Below are 20699 nucleotides of genomic sequence, written 5' to 3' on the forward strand. Positions count from 1 at the left end.
CAAATTCGGCAACAAACGATTGGACCTACTGCTTGTTCCTGTCATTTTCACAATAAAAGGACACTATTTAATCAACTGACACAGTTGCCAAAATCCGACGATGTCAATTCAGCGAATGTGTTTTTTGCAATCGCACCCAAAAAAAACCTACTATCTTGCACTGCGGACAGTTGGATGCATACCTAATTGTGCTCACAACCCGCCGTGCAGGTTTTTATTTTGAAATACAAGGTTTACTTCCGGGTGAAGAAGGCAGGAAGTAGGTACGGCTCTCATTTCAATTGAACAAATACGGCACATTCTCCCTTCATACGTTGCGTTTTGTGGCCAAATTCCATCTGCTGGGAAGATACACGCTGTCGTTCACATTCCACATGAGTAAGGGATCCGTATTTATCATGGAAGTGTATATTCGAAGGCATAATTTGTACGTCTGTCTGTTAGCATGTTGGCTAACCGGTTAGCATGAAGAAATGTGCTGCATTCATGTCCGAATGAAGACTGCCGCTGCTTCACCAGCGAGGTTATTTAAGGCAACTTTAACGTCGTGAGGCACACACCTTTAGTGTCCTCATTCTGTTGAATATTTGCTTTGTCAACACCATGTAAACTGACAAATGTGTGGCCATAACAAGCAGTAGCCATCGGACCCTGCTATGACGTCATGCTGTGTTGCAACTTTCCTCTTGTCATTTGTTCCTTGTCTTCTTGCAACTTTCCTCTTGTCATTTGTTCCTTGTCTTCTTGCAACTTTCCTCTTGTCATTTGTTCCTTGTCTTCTTGCAACTTTCCTCTTGTCATTTGTTCCTTGTCTTCTTGCAACTTTCCTCTTGTCATTTGTTCCTTGTCTTCTTGCAACTTTCCTCTTGTCATTTGTTCCTTGTCTTCTTGCAACTTTCCTCTTGTCATTTGTTCCTTGTCTTCTTGCAACTTTCCTCTTGTCATTTGTTCCTTGTCTTCTTGCAACTTTCCTCTTGTCATTTGTTCCTTGTCTTCTTGCAACTTTCCTCTTGTCATTTGTTCCTTGTCTTCTTGCAACTTTCCTCTTGTCATTTGTTCCTTGTCTTCTTGCAACTTTCCTCTTGTCATTTGTTCCTTGTCTTCTTACAACTTTCCTCTTGTCATTTGTTCCTTGTCTTCTTGCAACTTTCCTCTTGTCATTTGTTCCTTGTCTTCTTGCAACTTTCCTCTTGTCATTTGTTCCTTGTCTTCTTGCAACTTTCCTCTTGTCATTTGTTCCTTGTCTTCTTGCAACTTTCCTCTTGTCATTTGTTCCTTGTCTTCTTGCAACTTTCCTCTTGTCATTTGTTCCTTGTCTTCTTGCAACTTTCCTCTTGTCATTTGTTCCTTGTCTTCTTGCAACTTTCCTCTTGTCATTTGTTCCTTGTCTTCTTGCAACTTTCCAATTGTCATCTGTTCCTTGTCTTCTTGCAACTTTCCTCTTGTCATTTGTTCCTTGTCTTCTTGCAACTTTCCTCTTGTCTTCTTGCAACTTTCCTCTTGTCATCTGTTCCTTGTCTTCTTGCAACTTTCCTCTTGTCATTTGTTCCTTGTCTTCTTGCAACTTTCCTCTTGTCATTTGTTCCTTGTCTTCTTGCAACTTTCCTCTTGTCATCTGTTCCTTGTCTTCTTGCAACTTTCCTCTTGTCATTTGTTCCTTGTCTTCTTGCAACTTTCCTCTTGTCATTTGTTCCTTGTCTTCTTGCAACTTTCCTCTTGTCTTCTTGCAACTTTCCTCTTGTCATCTGTTCCTTGTCTTCTTGCAACTTTCCTCTTGTCATCTGTTCCTTGTCTTCTTGCTACTTTCCTCTTGTCATCTGTTCCTTGTCTTCTTGCTACTTTCCTCTTGTCATCTGTTCCTTGTCTTCTTGCAACTTTCCTCTTGTCATTTGTTCCTTGTCTTCTTGGAACTTTCCTCTTGTCATTTGTTCCTTGTCTTCTTGCAACTTTCCTCTTGTCATTTGTTCCTTGTCTTCTTGCAACTTTCCTCTTGTCATCTGTTCCTTGTCTTCTTGCAACTTTCCTCTTGTCATCTGTTCCTTGTCTTCTTGCAACTTTCCTCTTGTCATCTGTTCCTTGTCTTCTTGCAACTTTCCTCTTGTCATTTGTTCCTTGTCTTCTTGCAACTTTCCTCTTGTCATTTGTTCCTTGTCTTCTTGCAACTTTCCTCTTGTCATTTGTTCCTTGTCTTCTTGCAACTTTCCTCTTGTCATCTGTTCCTTGTCTTCTTGCAACTTTCCTCTTGTCATCTGTTCCTTGTCTTCTTGCAACTTTCCTCTTGTCATCTGTTCCTTGTCTTCTTGCAACTTTCCTCTTGTCATTTGTTCCTTGTCTTCTTGCAACTTTCCTCTTGTCATCTGTTCCTTGTCTTCTTGCTTCTCCCCGCAGACTCCCTGCTGAGTTAAAGGTGACCGACATGGCAGCCAATGGAGACAGCTGTGACAAGCCTCTAAGACGCACAGGAGCCAAAGACAAACAGAATGGCAAATTTACAGGTAATAACAGAAACTAGGGCTGGGCGATATGGCCTTTTTCAATATCGCGATATTTTTAGGCCATATCGCGATATACGATATATATTACAATATTTTGCCTTGGCTTCGAATGAGTCAAGCTGGGGGGGAAAAAATATATATATTTTTTAATTTATTTTTATTTTTTTTAATTTGTGGCGGCTGTAATTCTTTCGTGGCGGGCCGCCACAAATAAATGAATGTGTGGGAAACCCTGCTATATGCGGCTCTGTATTGGTATCGTTAAAGTCGATGTATAGAGCCACCCATTTGTTTACATTCAGTAGCACGCGCTTGCTGTTAGCGGTTAGCTGTTGTTTCCGTCTGTGGTGTGTAGTGAAACATGTTTAGCTATCCCTCGTCCTGTAGGGTTGAGGCTTGTATGAAACATACTTTTTTTACTTGCTGTGGAGGCAAAGGTTTGTGATTTAGAAGTATAAAACACTGTGGACGGACGTTAGCCACTAGCCAAAATACGTCCATTCTCCCTCTTTTGTCTCCACACTGTTTGAGCTTGCAAGTGCTCTGTGTGTGTTGACTCACTCTGCTCATATTACCACGGCGCCCCACCTAGTCACGGTGAAAATAAAGTACAGGTATTTTTCAAAGGCAGTATTTATTAGTATTGCGGTACTTTAGTACCGGTACACCATGCAAGCTTAGAAATAATTGTGCTAATTCCGCCTTGCAGTCCAGCTTGTGTACTGTATGGTTATCACTTACTGACACTCGCATGGCTGATTACACGTGACATAAAAATGAGCAAGCAGATGAGTTTTATGTTGCAGGGTTGTAAAAACAGATGAAAGATCAGGATTTTAGACCGAGTTGCAGTATTAGGTCAGCATGACCCAATGTGTAATAAATGGTGTCGACATACAGTTGCAATCAAAAGTTTACATACACTTGTAAAGAACATGATGTCATGGCTGTCTTGAGTTTCCAATAATATCCACAACTCTTATTTTTTTCGTGACCAACAAGTATGTTGGTCACGAAAAACATTCATGAAGTGTGCTTCTTTTATCAATTTCTTATGGCTCTACTGAAAAGGTGAGCAAATGTGCTGGGTCAAACATCTCCATTTGTGTTTCATCTGACATTCCATGGACAAGTACCGAGGAGTCTTGTTCGCGAGTGAGGGAAGAGTCGATGGTGAGATCGACAGGCGGATCGGTGCGACGTCTTCAGTAATGCGAACGTTGTACCGATCCATTGTGGTGAAGAAGGAGCTGAGCCGGAAGGCAAAGCTCTTAATTTACCGGTCGATCTACGTTCCCATCCTCACCTATGGTCATGAGCTTTGGGTCATGACCAAAAGGATAAGATCACGGGTACAAGCGGCCGAAATGAGTTTCCTATATCTATCTTAGAGATAGGGTGAGAAGCTCTGTCATCCAGGAGGAACTCAAAGTAAAGCCGCTGCTCCTCCACATGGAGAGGAGCCAGATGAGGTGGTTCGGGCATCTGGTCAGAATGCCACCCGAACGCCTCCCTAGGGAGGTGTTTAGGGCACGCCCAACCAGTAGGAGGCCACGGGGAAGACCCAGGACACGTTGGGAAGACTATGTCTCCCGGCTGGCCTGGGAACGCCTGGGGATCCCCCGGGAAGAGCTAGACGAAGTGGCTGGGGAGAGGGAAGTCTGGGCTTCCCTGCTTAGGCTGCTGACCCCGCGACCCAACCTCGGATAAGTGGAAGAAGATGGATGGATGGATCACATGGACAAAGAGAAGACCTTTTTGAGGAAAGTTCTGTGGTCAGATGAAACAAAATGGAGCTGTTTGGCCACAATAGCCAGCAATATGTTTGGAGAAGTAAAATGTGAGGTCTTTAATCCCAGGAACACTAATCCTACCGTCAAGCATGGTGGTGATAGTATTATACTCTGGGCCTGTTTTGCTGCCAATGGAACTGTTGCTTTAAATGGAATAATGAAAAAGGAGGATTACCTCTAAATTCTTTAGGACAAGCTAAAATCATCAGGTTGGGTCTTGGGCGCAGTTGGGTGTTCCAACAGGACAATGACCCCAAACACACCTCAAAAGTGGTAAAGGAATGGCTAAATCAGGCTAGAATGAAGGTTTTAGAATGGCCTTCCTAAAGTCCTGACTTAAACGTGTGGACAATGCTGAAGAAACAAGTCCATGTCAGAAAAGCAACACATTTAGCTGAACTGCACCACTTTTGTGGTCCAAAATTGAAGCAGAAGCTTGTGGATGGCTACATAAAGTGCCTTATTGTGAAGTGAAGTGAGGTGAATTATATTTATATAGCACTTTTTCTCAAGTGACTCAAAGCGCTTTACTTAGTGAAACCCAATATCTAAGTTACATTCAAACCAGTGTGGGTGGCACTGGAAGCAGGTGGGTCAAGTGTCTTGCCCAAGGACACAACGGCAGTGACTAGGTTGGCAGAAACGGGAATCGAACCTGCAACTCTCAAGTTGCTGGCACGGCCACTCTACCAACCGAGCTAAACCGCCAGTGAAACTTGCCAAGGGACATGGAAGCAAATATTAACATTGCTGTACGTATACTCTTGACCCAGCACATTTGCTCACATTTTCATCCATCCATCCATTTTCTACCGCTTGTCCCTTTCGGGGTCGCTGGAGCCTATCTCAGCTGCATTCGGGCGGAAGGCAGAGTACACCCTGGACAAGTCGCCACCTCATCGCAGGCTCACATTTTCAGTAGAGCCCTAATCCATCCATTTTTCAATTTCCTACCGCTTGTCCCTTTAAAGGTCGCGGGCGGTCGCTGGAGCCAATCTCAGCTGCATTTGGGCAGAAGGCGGCGTACACCCTGGACAAGTCGCCATAATAAATTGATAAAAGAAGCAAACTTCATGAATGTTTTTGTGAGCAACAAGTATGTGCTCCAATCACTACATCACAAAAAATAAGAGTTGTAGAAATGATTGGAAAGTCCAGACAGCCACGACATGATGTTGTTTACACGTGTATGTAGATTTTTGAGCAGGACTGTAAGTGCTGGAGAATGTCACAGTTGTGTTTCCTTTGCAGACTCAACAATAAGAGAGAGGAGGCAGAGAGATAAGGAGGAGCGTCTTTCCCTGGTGCTGTGGAGGAGACCTCTGACAACACTCCATTACTTTTTTCTAGAGTTATTCATCAAGCTAAAGGAGTGGACGCTGAAGTAAGAAAGCGGTTTTCTCCTCTGTTCTTTTTCTTTGTGATTTGTTGTCTTTCCTGCTTTAGTGCCAAGGCCTAGCTGGATAAGTGTTGTCTCTCTGTCTAATGCAGGCTGTGGCAGCGACGGGGCGTGGTCTTCCTACTTCTGCTGCTGTGCTCGCTCTTCTCGGCCACCTACTCTATCCAGGGGGCTCACCAAAAAGTAAGTGCCAGTCTGCGGCGTGCGTGGGGGAGATCATCGACAGCAGTCTGTTTACAGATTACACATCAGTCACTCTTTAAAAGAGTTCCCCCACTCAACTTTGACCATTCGATCACTGCAGTGGACGTTGCCTTTCCACGTCGTAGGACTTCTCTCAAGTTACTCACATGATGACACGCTCACGATTGGTTCATGTTTATTTGGATAATACTATCAATTGTGACACAGAGTCTGAAATGAAATACTGCAGAAGCTCTTCAAGGGGAACTGCACTTGTTTTGGAATTTTGCCATAAAACTCTCTTAAAAATATCCAACAATGTTACTCCATTTAAGTTCAAGTTAAAGTATCAATGATTGTCACGCATGTTTGACCTGAATATTAACCAGAAATTGGCCATATTCTTATATGAAAACAGGATATACTTGTACAGCGCTTTTCAACCTTATAAAAGCACTATACAAGTATAGCGCTTTCAATAAATGTGTGTGTATGTATGTGTGTATATATATATATATATATATATATATATATATATATATATATATATATATATATATATATATATATATATATATATATATATATATATAAACATATTATAATAATAATAATAATAATGGATTAGATTTATATCGCGCTTTTCTATTGTTAGATACTCAAAGCGCTCACAAAGAAGTGGGAACCCATCATACATTCACACAATGGTGGTGGTAAGCTACATCTGTAGCCACAGCTGCCCTGGGGTAGACTGACGGAAGCGTGGCTGCCAGTTTGCGCCTACGGCCCCTCCGACCACCACCTATCATTCATTCACCAGTGTGAGCGGCACCGGGGGCAAAGGGTGAAGTGTCCTGCCCAAGGACACAACGGCAGCGATTTGGATGTCAATAGGCGGGGAGCGAACCTGCAACCCTCAGGTTTCTGGCACGGCCGCTCTACCCACTACGCCATGCCGCCCCTAATATATACACTATAACCACATATATATATATATATATATATATATATATATATATATATATATATATATATATATATATATATATATATATATCAGCCGTCATCAGGAGATGATAAATCTCCTGATGATTGAGGGAACCCCTCATGAAACAGTTCTGTAGAGATGAAGTAGCCTTGGGATTTTTCCCACATATATATATATATATATATATATATATATATATATATAAACCACATGAATATGTATATATCCTATTTGCATATAAGAATATCGCTAATTTCTGGTAAACCACATGAATATGTATACACTATAACCACATATAAACCACATACAAATATATATAAACCACATATAGATATATATAAACCATATATGAATAAATATACACTATAACCACATATATATATATATATAAACCACATATAGATATATATAAACCATATATGAATAAATATACACTATAACCACATATATATACATATAAACCACATATAAATATATATACATTATAACCACATATATATATATATATATAAACTACATATACCTTTATATAAACCACATATAAATATATATACACTATAACCACATATAAATATATATAAACCACATATATATATACATTCTAACCACATATAAATATTTATAAACCACATATGAATATATATATATATACATATATACACAGTATAACCACATATAAATACATATAAACCACATATAAATATATATATAAACTATAACCACATATAAATACATATAAACCACATATAAAAAATATATATACACACTATAATCACATATAAATATATATAAACTACATATAAATACATATAAACAACATATAAATATATATATATATATACACTATAACCACATATAATTACATATAAACCACATATAAATATATATAGACTGATGCTTGGTAAAGTTGCTGGGGAGGAATTTGGGTTGAGATCAGGGAGAGGTTGAGCTGAGCCATGACTTCATGGCAGTTTTAAAATGTAGTAGTGAAGTTGGAATGTTAAGGTGTGTTGTTAGTGCATTCCACTGTGTGGTGAGGCCGTGTTTTCCATGTATTTGTGGCGGTCCGCTCTGTCGCTGTTTTGATTAGTCAGTGCTCCCTAAATGCTCTTTTTGGTGGAAGTAACTAGCGACCTAGCGAGTGGAGACTTTTAGAAAGGGAAAGAGGAGCGTGCGTTGCTCTTCTTGGCCAACATCAAGTGCTGCCCCGGCTCCTCCGCCATCCAAATTAGAATGAAGAACAAAAAGAGGTTGGAGGGAGGTTTTTCTGCACTTTTGGCCATGTTTGTTTGGCTCTTCATGTTTTCTACTCATGTTATGCACATTGACCTTCTTTAGCTCTCAACTCAATTGCAACTTGAAACACGGAAAATCCAAATTGTAAAAACATTTCAATTTGTTTTGTTTTTGTTGACTTCAGTATGTGCAGTACCTGGAGAAGAGGCTCCTGTGGTGTGCATATTGGGTCGGCCTGGGCATCCTGTCTTCTGTCGGCCTTGGGACTGGTCTGCACACCTTCCTGCTCTACCTGGTGAGATGTAAACACTCACAGTCTCTGCAGGCTTATTTCAATGACATCCAATCAGCTTGTATATTTTCTGAATTTCTTATCAATGTCCGTATCACCTTTTAGTCAAAGCACGGGATTCCAACAAATACTCTATTGATGTTTTACTCGTTTTATGGAATACAGACTTAAAAGTGGACACTAGATGGCAGTAAAAGCACCTACTCAGTCAAATTATTGTACTACTTAAATTATAACTAGTAATATTGATAAATAATTGTAATTATTGAAAGACACACCAACAAAGACTTTCTTTTTGTTAGCTGTCTGCTGCTCTGTGCTCCACACATTTCTTAAACATTCATTTATGTTCCAACACATTTACTCCCTCATGTTTTTTGTCAACTGATCTATAACGCTCATTTCTGTCAGTGCATGAGACATTATCATCACACTTCAACATCTCCAGCATGTGAATTCGGCCTCTTTGCTCGGTCAGCATTGAAAAGGAAAATATCTTCTTGATTGTTTTACCCTGGACGAATAAATGTGGAAGAAATATGTGAATACAGGTCAACTGGTAAGTATATGCTATAAACTACATTACCCAGAAGGCTTAGCGGAATAGACAGGAACAGGAAGTAGGTGTGAGCGACACGGGAGGACAACAATTATGCCGTTTGATCCAAACGCAAGCACTTGGTCAATACAAAGCTGGTGTATGATTGCACGTTACGTAAGAATATCTCCCAAATTCCAACTGAATTCCATGAATTTGAATTGAGATGGCAAACAGGAAGTAGACTTGCAATTCAAATTGTATATGAAGGAAGCTGAAATTCCAATTGATAATTTTTCTGTCCTCCAGAAACATTGTGTACAGTACATTCCTTACATACCATATTTCCTTGAATTGCCGGGTATATAGTATGCACCTGCCTAGAATTACTGCCGGGTCAAACTCGTTTTGCAAAATAATTAGCGCATGCTTAGCATTACCGCCGGCTCAGAAATTAACGCCTGTTCAAATTCGTTTTGCAAAATATTATTTTTATTAGCGCATGTCTAGAATTTTCGCCGGGTCAAACTCATTTTGCCCAAAAATTAGCATATGCCTAGAATTTCCACCGGGTCAAACTCGTCACGTCACAAGTGACACTTCACCTGTCATCATTTTCAAAATGGAGGAGGCTGATTTCAATAATTTGACATCGGATAAAGGGAAGAAGATTAAGAGCTATTCAGTAGGATTTAAGGTCCAATCTATTGAATATGCTGAAAAGAACAGTAAGCACTATGTTTTATTAATATACCGTAGCTGCGTGTGTCAAATATGAATCATTAAATGACTCCCGCCTCCTGGTGGTAGAGGGCGCTAGTGATCCTTCTTGCGACTACTTGGCTGCAGAAGAAGTGACAACAAGCAGCAAGAGTGAGCAGCGATCGTTTATTTTTTCCTCTCGCTTGCACTTTTAACATGGAGGATTACACATCTAAAATAAAACAGTTTTTTAAACTGGACTTTCAATCGAAACAAGAGGTAATAAAAGAAAATCTCCATCGAGACAGAGAGACTTTTAAAACTGAAGAAATATAAGGAAGACTTCTATAAACGAGTTATCGATGCTTTTGATCAGAAGGAGCTGCGCATGGACTTCATTTATAAGTAAAGGTAAGACCATAATAACGTTTTTTTTATTAAATGTGCTTTTTATGATGGTATTCTTACATCACACTCAAATGTATAAGCGCAGGCCTAACATTACCGCATGCTTTTGGTAAGCGCCGGATTGAGAAGAGGTTTTAAAATAATTAGTGCATGCTTGCTTTTACCGCATGCCTTTGGTAAACGCCGGAGTGAGAAGAGGTTTTAAAATAATTAGCGCCCCGGCGGCAATTCAAGGAAATACGGTAAGTGTTTTATAGAATGTCATTGCAGTGAACCTCGCATTAAATATGCGTTGTTTCTTACTCTCAAACACATTTTAGGGTAATTCAGGACTTATCCACTTACTCTAATTCTATTTCAACATTCCGTGGGATTTAGCCGGATCCATTAGAACGCCAGTGTAATACATTAACATGTGGAGTATTTCACTAGTCTGTTGTAAACAGGTTTTTATCAGATGGTGGCTTGCAGAGCTTGTGCTACTAATACTCTGGTATCTGTTTGGCCTTGGAAGTGTCCGCCCTTCTGGAAGCCACGTGGACACGCTTTTAATTGCAGGCATGTTTTGATGATTTGCACCACTCCACAGAAACGTGCTCTGCCTCAGCTTGGAGCTGGAAAGGTTTCTTGAAAGATAGTTCTGAGAACCACCTTGCTGGCACATTTCCTGGAACAACACCACCGTCCCTGGAAGTTATTTGCACACCACACACTATTTTTTGGAAGTTATCTTCTGAGTAGGGATCTAACCATAATCTGTGATAATTTTAACTATCAGATATGATTACCGCGATTAATTGAAGTAATGTAAAATGCAAAATTGATAACGGCACTTTTAATAAACTGGACTGACTGGCGCCAGCTTGAACGCTAACATGAAAACAAGAGACAGTAACGTCTTTCCCCATTTAAGTAGCAGTCCCTGTTTCCGTATGAATTGGGAAATTGTGTTAGATGTAAATATAAACAGAATACAATGATTTGCAAATCCTTTTCAACCCATATTCAGTTGAATGCACTACAAAGACAACATATTTGATGTTCAAACTCATATACTTTATTTCTTTTTTGCAAATAATAATTAACTTAGAACTTCATAGCTGCAACATGTGCCAAAGTAGTTGGGAAAGGGCATGTTCACCACTGTGTTACATCAGCTTTTCTTTTAACAACACTCAAACGTTTGGGACCTGAGGAAAATAATTGTTGAAGCTTTGAAAGTGGAATTCTTTCCCATTCTTTGTTTATGTAGAGCTTCAAATGTTCAACAGTCCGGGATCTTCGCTGTCGTATTTTACGCTTCATAATGCGCCACACATTTTCCATGGGAGACAGGTCTGGACTGCAGGCGGGCCAGGAAAGTACCCGCACTCTTTTACTACGAAGCCACGCTGTTGTAACACATGGCTTGGCATTGTTTTGCTGAAATAAGCAGGGGCGTCCATGATGACAACATATGTTGCTCCAAAACCTGTATGGACCATTCAGCATTAATGGTGCCTTCACAGATGTGTAAGTTATCCATGCCTTGGCCACTAATACACCCCCATACCATCACACATGCTGGCTGTTGAACTTTGCGCCTATAACAATCTGGATGGTTATTTTCCTCTTTGTTCTGGAGGACACCAAGTCCACAGTTTTCAAATATAATTTGAAATGTGGACTCGTTAGACCACAGAACACTTTTCCACTTTGCATCAGTCCATCTTAGATGATCTCGGGCCCAGCGAAGCCGGCGGTGTTCCTGGGTGTTGTTGAGAAAGGGGTTTTGCTTTGCATAGTAGAGTTTTAACTTGCACTTACAGATGTAGCAACCAACTGTAGTTACTGACAGTGGTTTTATGAAGTGTTCCTGAGCCCATGTGGTGATATCCTTTACACACTGTCGGTTATTGATGCAGTACCACCTGAGGGATCAAAGGTCCGTAATATCATTGCTTACGTGCAGTGATTTCTCCAGATTCTTTGAACCTTTTGATGATTTTACGGACCGTAGATGGTAAAATCCCTAAATTCCTTGCAATAGCTCGTTGAGAAATGTTGTTCTAAAACTGTTCCACAATTTGCTTACAAAGTGGTGACCCTCACCCCATCCTTGTTTGTGAATTACTTAGCATTTCATGGAAGCTGCTTTTATAGCCAATCATGGCACCCACCTGTTCCCAATTAGCCTGCACACCTGTGGGCTGTTCCAAATAAGTGTTTGATGAGCATTCCTCAACTTTGTCAGTATTTATTGCCACCTTTCCCAACTTCTTTGTCACGTGTTGCTGGCCTCAAATTCTAAAGTTAATGATTATTGGCAAACAAAAAAAAGTTTATCAGTTTGAGCATCAAATATGTTGTCTTTGTAGCATATTCAACTGAATATGGCTTGAAAACGATTTGCAAATCATTGTATTCTGTTTATATTTACATCTAACACAATTTCCCAACTCATATGGAAACAGGGTGTGTAGTATATCATGCAAAAGTGCAGATTCCAACCATTGAAATATTTTGTATAGTTGTAGACTTACTGTCATTAGAAAAGATGAGTACACATCATAATGGCAGCTACACTTTCCATCCTAAAGATCGAAAAAAATATTTTTGGAATGTTCGGAGGGCCAGATTGAAAAGCGTAACGGGCCCCGGGCCTTCCTTTGCCAAGGTCTGCATTACACTGGAGTTGTATCGTCTGCATGTTCCAAATAAACTGAACTGTCAGTGAAACATAGGAAACACAAAAGATGCAGAATAGTGTTTTTTCTAAAAGTGTTTTATTTATTTAGTAGATTTTGAAATAACTGCTGAAAGATATCAATGTGTATAAGTACTTTTATGATAATACCGCGATAATATTGATAACGGCTCTTTTTGGTCCGTGATACGTAATGTTCCCTACTTGTGATTCAGTTGTTCTGTGACACATTTTTTGTCTCCCTTCGCCAAATATGTCAACTTATTTGCCACCACAAAGAATTACATCCCACACCATGACTGTGAAGAAGTGGTGGTGGCCATTTTACTGCCTGGGAACTTTTTGGAGGCAAACAGATGGCCATGGGTTGTCATGGTGATTTGTGCATATGATTCATCTATTTCATTGTTGTACACCTCATGTGTATGTTGCTGATTCATCTGGTGAAGGTGACCTCACACGGGCGACCATCACAGATGACGTATTTTTCTCGTATTCATGCCACGACAAAATGTCAATCAATTTGGACGACACAGGAAGGAGACAATCAGCAGGATTACAATACAAATACGAAACCAACCTTTGTGGTGGGTGAGCTCTCGGACCAAAAAAGAATCCATGACACTTTGCAGAGAATGTGAATAAATACGTTCATATTGCAATATGTGTCACTGTGGCATCAAAAAAAGGTCCGGAGCCCAAACCCACTTAAATATTAACACTGCATTACTCTTGATTTTAATCACATTTAACAATTGTATCTAACCTACTTACAGTTTAACAGGATAAACATTGTCAAATGATATGAAAGAACGTGTTAATCACAAATATTATTAAGGCTTAGGTCAGGCTGATTACGAAAATAAAACGAATCAAATATCCTGCAAAGGGAGGCGCTCATAAAAACTGTTGAAAAATAATTATGAATACAATTAAACAGTGCTTGAATAAAAAAAAAATAATAATACACGTTTTTTAAATCAACTGTCAATAAAATGGAGATGCAAATAGAGCTTCATCACTTTAGTCGTCGTTTTTGCATTGAAGAAACTTCTCTGCGACTTTAGCTCCAGACTTCTTCTGTTTGTGTGATATTCTCATTACTGCCACAAGTGGTGGGAAAGTGTACTACAAGTGACCCATATGCACCGTAGCTGAAAAACACATCTTTTTGGCGGCCCCACAGTGGTTAAGAAAGACTGAAAGCATGGGGGGTCCAAACTTGTCCACCGAGGGCCACACTGGAAAATTAAACCATGCAGGGGACTTTTTGATATTTTCAATTTTCAAAACAAATACATCGATTTTATTTATTGTTTTACTTTTAGGGCTCTCCTTAAGTTTGGCCCTTGGCACTCGGAAGGGTACCAGTCATAGAAATGTTGAAAAATAAGTTTTATATATATATATAATTTTATTTTCATTTAACACTTAAATCTCTCTGCGATGCCGTGGCGACTTGTCCAGGGTTTACCCCGCCTTCCGACCGATTGTAGCTGAGATGGGCCCCAGCGACCCCAGAAGGGAATAAGCGGTAGAAAATGGATGAAAAGATTTAAATCTCTAGATCACCATCACGTCTTGTTTTTAATGCGTTATGCCCTTTTTGTCAAAACACAAAATATGCAATATTTCCCCCAGAAAACGTTTAGAAGTCCAAAATTTGATGTGAAGTAATTGGAGCCTTAATGAGGTCAATAATTCATAACAACATTGATTTTAATGCAGAATTATTCCAAGCAATGACTGTTGACAATTAAATCCCACTAAAATGATCTGGGATCCAAAATGCCCCCATTCCTAAAAGTGTTAAAATTAAGTCATGTTAAATTATTTCTTTCTTTACTTTCAACGCTTAAATCTATCAGATTCAGATCCATCCATCCATCTTCTTCCGCTTATCGGAGGTCGGGTCACGGGGGCAGCAGCCTAAGCAGGGAAACCCAGACTTCCCTCTCCCCAGCCACTTGGTCTAGTTCTTCCCGGGGGATCCCGAGGCGTTCCCAGGCCAGCCGGGAGACATAGTCTTCCCAACGTGTCCTGGGTCTTCCCCGTGGCCTCCTACCTGTTGGATGTGCCCTAAACACCTCATCTGGCTCCTCTCGATGTGGAGGAGCAGCGGCTTTGCTTTGAGTTCCTCCCGGATGACAGAGCTTCTCACCCTATCTCTAAGGGAGAGACCCGCCACACGGTGGAGGAAACTCATTTCGGCCGCTTGTACCCGTGATCTTATCCTTTCAGTCATGACCCAAAGCTCATGACCATAGGTGAGGATGGGAACGTAGATCGACCGGTAAATTGAGAGCTTTGCCTTCCGGCTCAGCTCCTTCTTCACCACAACGGATCGGTACAACGTCCGCATTACTGAAGACGCCGCACCGATCCGCCTGTCGATCTCATCATCCACTCTTCCCCCACTCGTGAACAAGACTCCTAGGTACTTGAACTCCTCCACTTGGAGCAGGGTCTCCTCCCCAACCCAGATTCAGATCGAATAAGTGATTATTAGTTTTAATTATTTTATTTGTGTATTTTAAGCTGTTTGTGCCATAGAAAAACTTAGTTTTTGTTGGCAAACACACAAAATATGCATAAAAATTAAGCTGGAACTCCGTTTGTGCCGTGTGTGTGTGTTATTGTATTTCTACCCTTCTTGAGACATGATGAAGGAAAAGTATCTTCCATATGAGGAGTTGTGAAGAATTGATGAGATAAATGATGGTCCCAATAACATTGCATCTAATAGACAATGTCTCATTTGTGGTGACATCCATCAAAATGAGGGTGGTCCCAAAAAGGAGGGATTTTTCACAATGACTGTGTGTTGCTTTTAAAAGTGCTCCCCCTCTGGTCAACATATGAAATAACAAGTGTGTGTAAGTAATTGAAATGCATGAAGTAAATAATGAAGATGAAAAAACATTTACGGACAAAAAATTCCCCCCAAAAATAAAATAGCTAAAAGCAGTCTTTTTTCTCACAGTGTCTACTTTTTTCTTTTAAAGTTGGAACAATTTCGCATATTCTTTCTGTTTCTGTAAAATTGCAATATTTTCTTGTAAAATTATGACTTTTTTCTGTACAGTTACTACTTTTAAATGCAAAATAGTGACATTTGTCCTATAAGATTCTGATTTTTATCCCATTATTGCATAAAAATGTTTTGTTCTTGTGACATTTTTGGAGTAAAACGATGACTTTTGTCATAATTTTGCAAAGCAAACATTTTAAAGTTTTCTTATAAAATTGTGACTTTTGTCGAGTAAAATAACTATTTTCATAAAATTGCCAAAATGTCAAGATTTTCTTATATAATTGGGAATGTTATTGAGTAAAATTCCAACTTTTATCGTAATATTGCACAAATGTTCAATTTTTCTTGTAAAAGTTTGACTTGCGTTGAGTAAAATGACTTTTATTGCTATTTTTACTGCCTAAATTCCAAGGTTTTTTGTGGAATTGTAACTTTTTTCTTGTGAAATTCCAAATCATTTTTCACAGCAGGCTTTTTTATATTTGCATAGTATGTATAAATGATTAATGTTGTAAATACACATCTTTATATATCTAGAGAGGGGGGTCGTAAAGAGGGAGGCATTATTCGGAGGTCTGAAGAAGGTAAGAACTTCAAGAGAGTGCTCTGCAACAAAGTCTTTATTAATCACAATGGTCTCCATAGTTAACGGTGCTTTTGACTCGCTGATCTTATTGTGAGAAAATATTTAGCTTGAAAATGTGCTGACTTGCCAGCAGATGTTGCAGAGCACATGTGAGAAGATGTCTTTGTGCTGTGGAGGAGGTCTAAAGGAGTCTCTGTGGCGTAGCTCCAGGTGTTCTTATTGAGGCCAGCTGCCAAAGCCTAACAATACGGCCATTACTGATGACATGTACAACTGTTGTGACTCAGCCGCTGTAGTCCCTTACTTTCCATGTGCTCAAAGCACAAGTGTGGAAGAGAAAGGCCCTTCTCACAGTCTGAATGGGAGGACTGTTCATTTTACACAGGTGTGAACGTGAGTGCCTGCAGGTGGTTCTTTGGGGATTTTTTATTTTTTATTACCTGTAGCTTGCAATCGACATTCCATTGTAACACCGCGACCATTTCACAAACATCTGTAATGCTCCTGAGAGATGTGTAGCAACTGTAAGTCTCAGTGACCAGTGGAACCTCTATTTACCAACTTAATTGGTTCGTAAACGGTGTTTGCAAGTGGGAAAGTTTGTACAGTGAAGCGAATGTCTTCGTAAGAAACAATTTCAATATTAATAGTGGTTTCCAGCCTCGACAAAAGTCCACATTTTAGTGACAGTTTGTACACTTTGAGCAGAATGTGAAGTCCAAATTTGTGGCCCACAGCTAATTTTTTTAACGGCCAGCGGCAGATTGTAAAAATACTATTAAAAATCAATTACAATAAATACATTTTTGTGAACCCTTAGGGCTCCCCTAACTTGTGTGTGTGTGCGTGAGTGTGTGTGTGTGTATATCTATAAATGTGTATAAATATATATACACTTTTAACACGTAAATATCTATGAATATTTATGACAATATCTAAAAATGTTTCCATATTATAATAGTTTTTTTTATGTTTTATTCATTTTTATTACAAAGAAAATGTTGTTTTTTTCTATAGCATAAACACAAAATATGCAATATTTTTGCCGGAAAATTTAAATAGGTCAATAATTCTTAGCAACATTACTTTTGATTCACTATTATTTTCTGAACAATGACAGTTTAAGAAAAAAATCATCAGACTAAAGGTCTTGGGGATCCAAAAGACCCCCACTCATTAAAGTGATAAAAATAAATCATATATCAATCTATATTATTTCTACTTTCATAGCTTAAATATCTAGAATAATTTCAGATTTATCTGTAGATTCATTTTTTTTTAATTTTTTTGAGCAATGATAGTTTTAAAAGGAAAACAACACATATTGGGACTTTTTTACATTTCACCAGTTTGTTCTTTTATTCCACATTTTTTAATATTAGTATTTTTAAATGTGCTGCCAGCCATGAAAAGTTTTTCAAGGTACAAACCGCGTCCCAGAAGTGATGAAACTCATATTTTGAGGCGCACTGTACTTGAGGAAAAAAGCTGATGCACATGTGGATGATTAAGGCCCACTCTTAATATAAGATGTGTTTTGGGGTAAATATTTTGAAGAGAAAAGGATTCCATATCAGTCAAAAAAGCAACTTTAGAATTGCAATCAACATTTTGATGACTCAGCTTGATTGATGATGGTCCAATTAAGATTGACACCATAACTTCTACTTTCTGTTTGCCTCACTTGTCTGACTTGAGACGCTTTTTTGAGGGTCTCTGGCACTGCAGCTGAATCTCTCCAGTGTGAGCGACGGGAGGAAAAGCTTAGTTGTTGGGTGCACATGCCAACTGTCTATGTATCTGGTGCTGCTGACATGATGTCGACTTTCTCTTGTCCTCCCAGGGTCCTCACATAGCCTCCGTCACACTGGCGGCGTACGAGTGCAGCTCCACAGATTTCCCAGAACCTCCATACCCGGACCAGATTGTGTGTCCGCCACTTGGCGGGGAGGAGGGCAGCGTCTCCCTCTTCTCCATCATGTCGAAGGTCCGCCTGGAGGCCTGCATGTGGGTGAGTGCACTTTCTTCTTATTTGGTCCAGCAACAAGACAAACAGCAGGCAATTAGTCCCAGCTTTCAGTGGAAACACAGCTCACATTATTTCTCCGTCACATCTCAAGTGCTCGCTCCCCTAAAAGCTTTGCTCAGAATTCCCAGAAGTGTGTCTATGTGTGTGTTTCTCAGGGTGCGGGCACTGCCATCGGAGAGTTGCCTCCGTACTTCATGGCCAGGGCAGCGCGGCAGTCAGGAGCCGAACCTGAGGACGAAGACTACGAGGAGTTTGAGGAGATGCTGGAGCAAGCCCAGAGCGCACAGGTTCGACAAACGCACGCACATTTGGAGGAAAAATCCCTCATTGACATTTTTCTCTTCAAAATTGCTATTTGATTTGGACCCAAAAAGGGACAAGCTGTAGACCAGTATTGTTCAACCTTTATTGAGCCAAGGCACATTTTTTGCGTTTACAAGTTCCGGAGGCACAGAAATCATTAAAAAATTAAACTCAGTTGACAGTAAAAAGTGGTCGTGGCAATTGTTGGATATGACTTTAAAGCAGGGGTAGGGAACCTAGGGCTCTAGAGCCAGATGTGGCCAGTTTTGATGACTGCATCTGGCTCAGATAAATCTTAGCTGACATTGCTTAACCCGATAAGTAATGAATAATTCCACTTGTAATAACAGTGTTAAAAATAATGTTGAATATATAAGACATTCTAATGCATTTTTAATCCATCCATTCGTTTCCTACCGCACCTGTTCAAGATGTTTCGTTAATGGTAAGAAGTTATTCATTTATTATTGGTTAATGTGGGGTTTGCTCTCCTGGGGGTTCTTCAGATCACCAAGCACCAACATGAGAGCCTGTTTCAGGGTTACAATATTGTTTTATTTTTCAATAAGTCTCTCAGTTGCTTTCCAGCAATTGTGTTTTTCTCTTTCGTCCTCGCTCGCGCTCTGGCTCCAGCTCCAACCCCGTCTCTTCTCCTGGCTGCTGCTTATAAACATAGCGACAGGTAATTAGATAACAAGGCCCAGGTGGGCCATCTACGCACCTGCGGCTGATTTCGAGGCCGGTCCTGGCAACACCCCGCTTCGCTGCAGGACCGCAGGCCACACCCCCTTCACGGTTAGCTTCAGAATAACAATGTTATTACAAAGAATAAGAGACCTATTATACTCTAGAAATGTTGGTCTTACTTAAAAATGCACGCGTTTAGTTGTGTTCAGTGTTAAAAAAAATATTATATGGCTCTTACGGAAATACATTTTAAAATATTTGGCTTCTTGGCTCTCTCAGCCAAAAAGGTTCCCGACCCCTGCTTTAAAGCATAAGCAAGCATGCATCACTATGGTTCTTGTCTCAAAGTAGGTGTACTGTCACCACCTGTCAAATCACACCCTGACTTATTTGGAGTTGTTTGCTGTTTTCATGTGTAGTGTTTTACTTCTTGTCTCACGTTCATATTTTAGTGGCTTTTTCTCTTTTTTTGGTATTTTCCTGTAGCAGTTTCATGTCTTCCTTTGAGCGATATTTCCGACATCTACTATGTTTTAGCAATCAAGAATATTTCAGTGGTTTTCATCCTTCTTTGTGGGGTACATTGTTGATTGTCATGTCATGTTCGGATGTACATTGTGGACGCCATCTTTGCTCCACAGTAAGTCTTTGCTGTCGTCCAGCCTTCTGTTTTCGTTTACTTTGTATCCAGTTCAGTTTTAGTTTCGTTTTGCATAGCCTTCCCTAAGCTTCAATACCTGTTCTTAGGGGCACTCACCTTTTTCTTTATTTTTGGTTTAAGCATTAGACACATTTTTACCTTCGCTCTGCCTCCCGCTGTTTCCGACTTCTACAAAGCAATTAGCTACTGGCTGCCACCTACTGGTATGGAAGAGTATTACACGGTTACTCTGCTGAGCTCCAGACAGTCCAGACACTCAACAACCACACATCATGTGCAGACTATAATTACTGGTTTGCAAAACATATTTTTAACACAAATAGGTTAAACTAGATAATCTCCCACAGCACACCAGACTGTATCTCACGGCACAGTGGTTCAAAAACACTGCGGTAGACAATGGATGGATATTTTATACATAAAAGGTTTCTCATTGTCATCCCATTGGGTAGAGTTTTTCCTTGCCCTGATGTGGGATCTGAGCCCAGGGTGCCGTTGTGACTTGTGCAGCCCTTTGAGACACTCATGATTTAGGGCTTATATAAGCAAACTTTGATTGCTTGATTGACAAAAATGCATAAAACTGCCAAAGTAAGGAGTGAAGGAAGACATGCTACTTTTAATTTTAAATTAAAGTACCAACGATTATAATAATTATTCTCTGCATTTTTATAAAAAT

General features: G+C 39.9%; 1 protein-coding gene across 3 annotated transcripts in view; it reads left to right on the plus strand.

Annotated features, from left to right (window-relative positions):
* The first annotated feature begins 219 nt into the window (after window positions 1-219).
* vmp1 (vacuole membrane protein 1) overlaps window positions 220-20699 on the plus strand; it is a 42145-nt gene continuing 21665 nt past the window's right edge. For 2 of the 3 annotated variants that reach the window (XM_061919310.1, XM_061919312.1), the window contains exons 1-7: window positions 248-378; window positions 2389-2495; window positions 5540-5672; window positions 5780-5870; window positions 8279-8389; window positions 18184-18351; window positions 18525-18656. In XM_061919310.1, the coding sequence (XP_061775294.1) occupies window positions 2417-2495; window positions 5540-5672; window positions 5780-5870; window positions 8279-8389; window positions 18184-18351; window positions 18525-18656 (714 nt within the window). In that variant the 5' untranslated portion in view covers window positions 248-378; window positions 2389-2416. Of the gene's footprint in view, window positions 379-2388; window positions 2496-5539; window positions 5673-5779; window positions 5871-8278; window positions 8390-18183; window positions 18352-18524; window positions 18657-20699 lie in introns of all 3 variants that reach the window. The other variant, XM_061919311.1, reaches the window with a different exon arrangement.

Source organism: Nerophis ophidion, linkage group LG13, assembly GCF_033978795.1.
Source record: "Nerophis ophidion isolate RoL-2023_Sa linkage group LG13, RoL_Noph_v1.0, whole genome shotgun sequence".
In the NCBI taxonomy this organism is placed as follows: domain Eukaryota; kingdom Metazoa; phylum Chordata; class Actinopteri; order Syngnathiformes; family Syngnathidae; genus Nerophis; species Nerophis ophidion.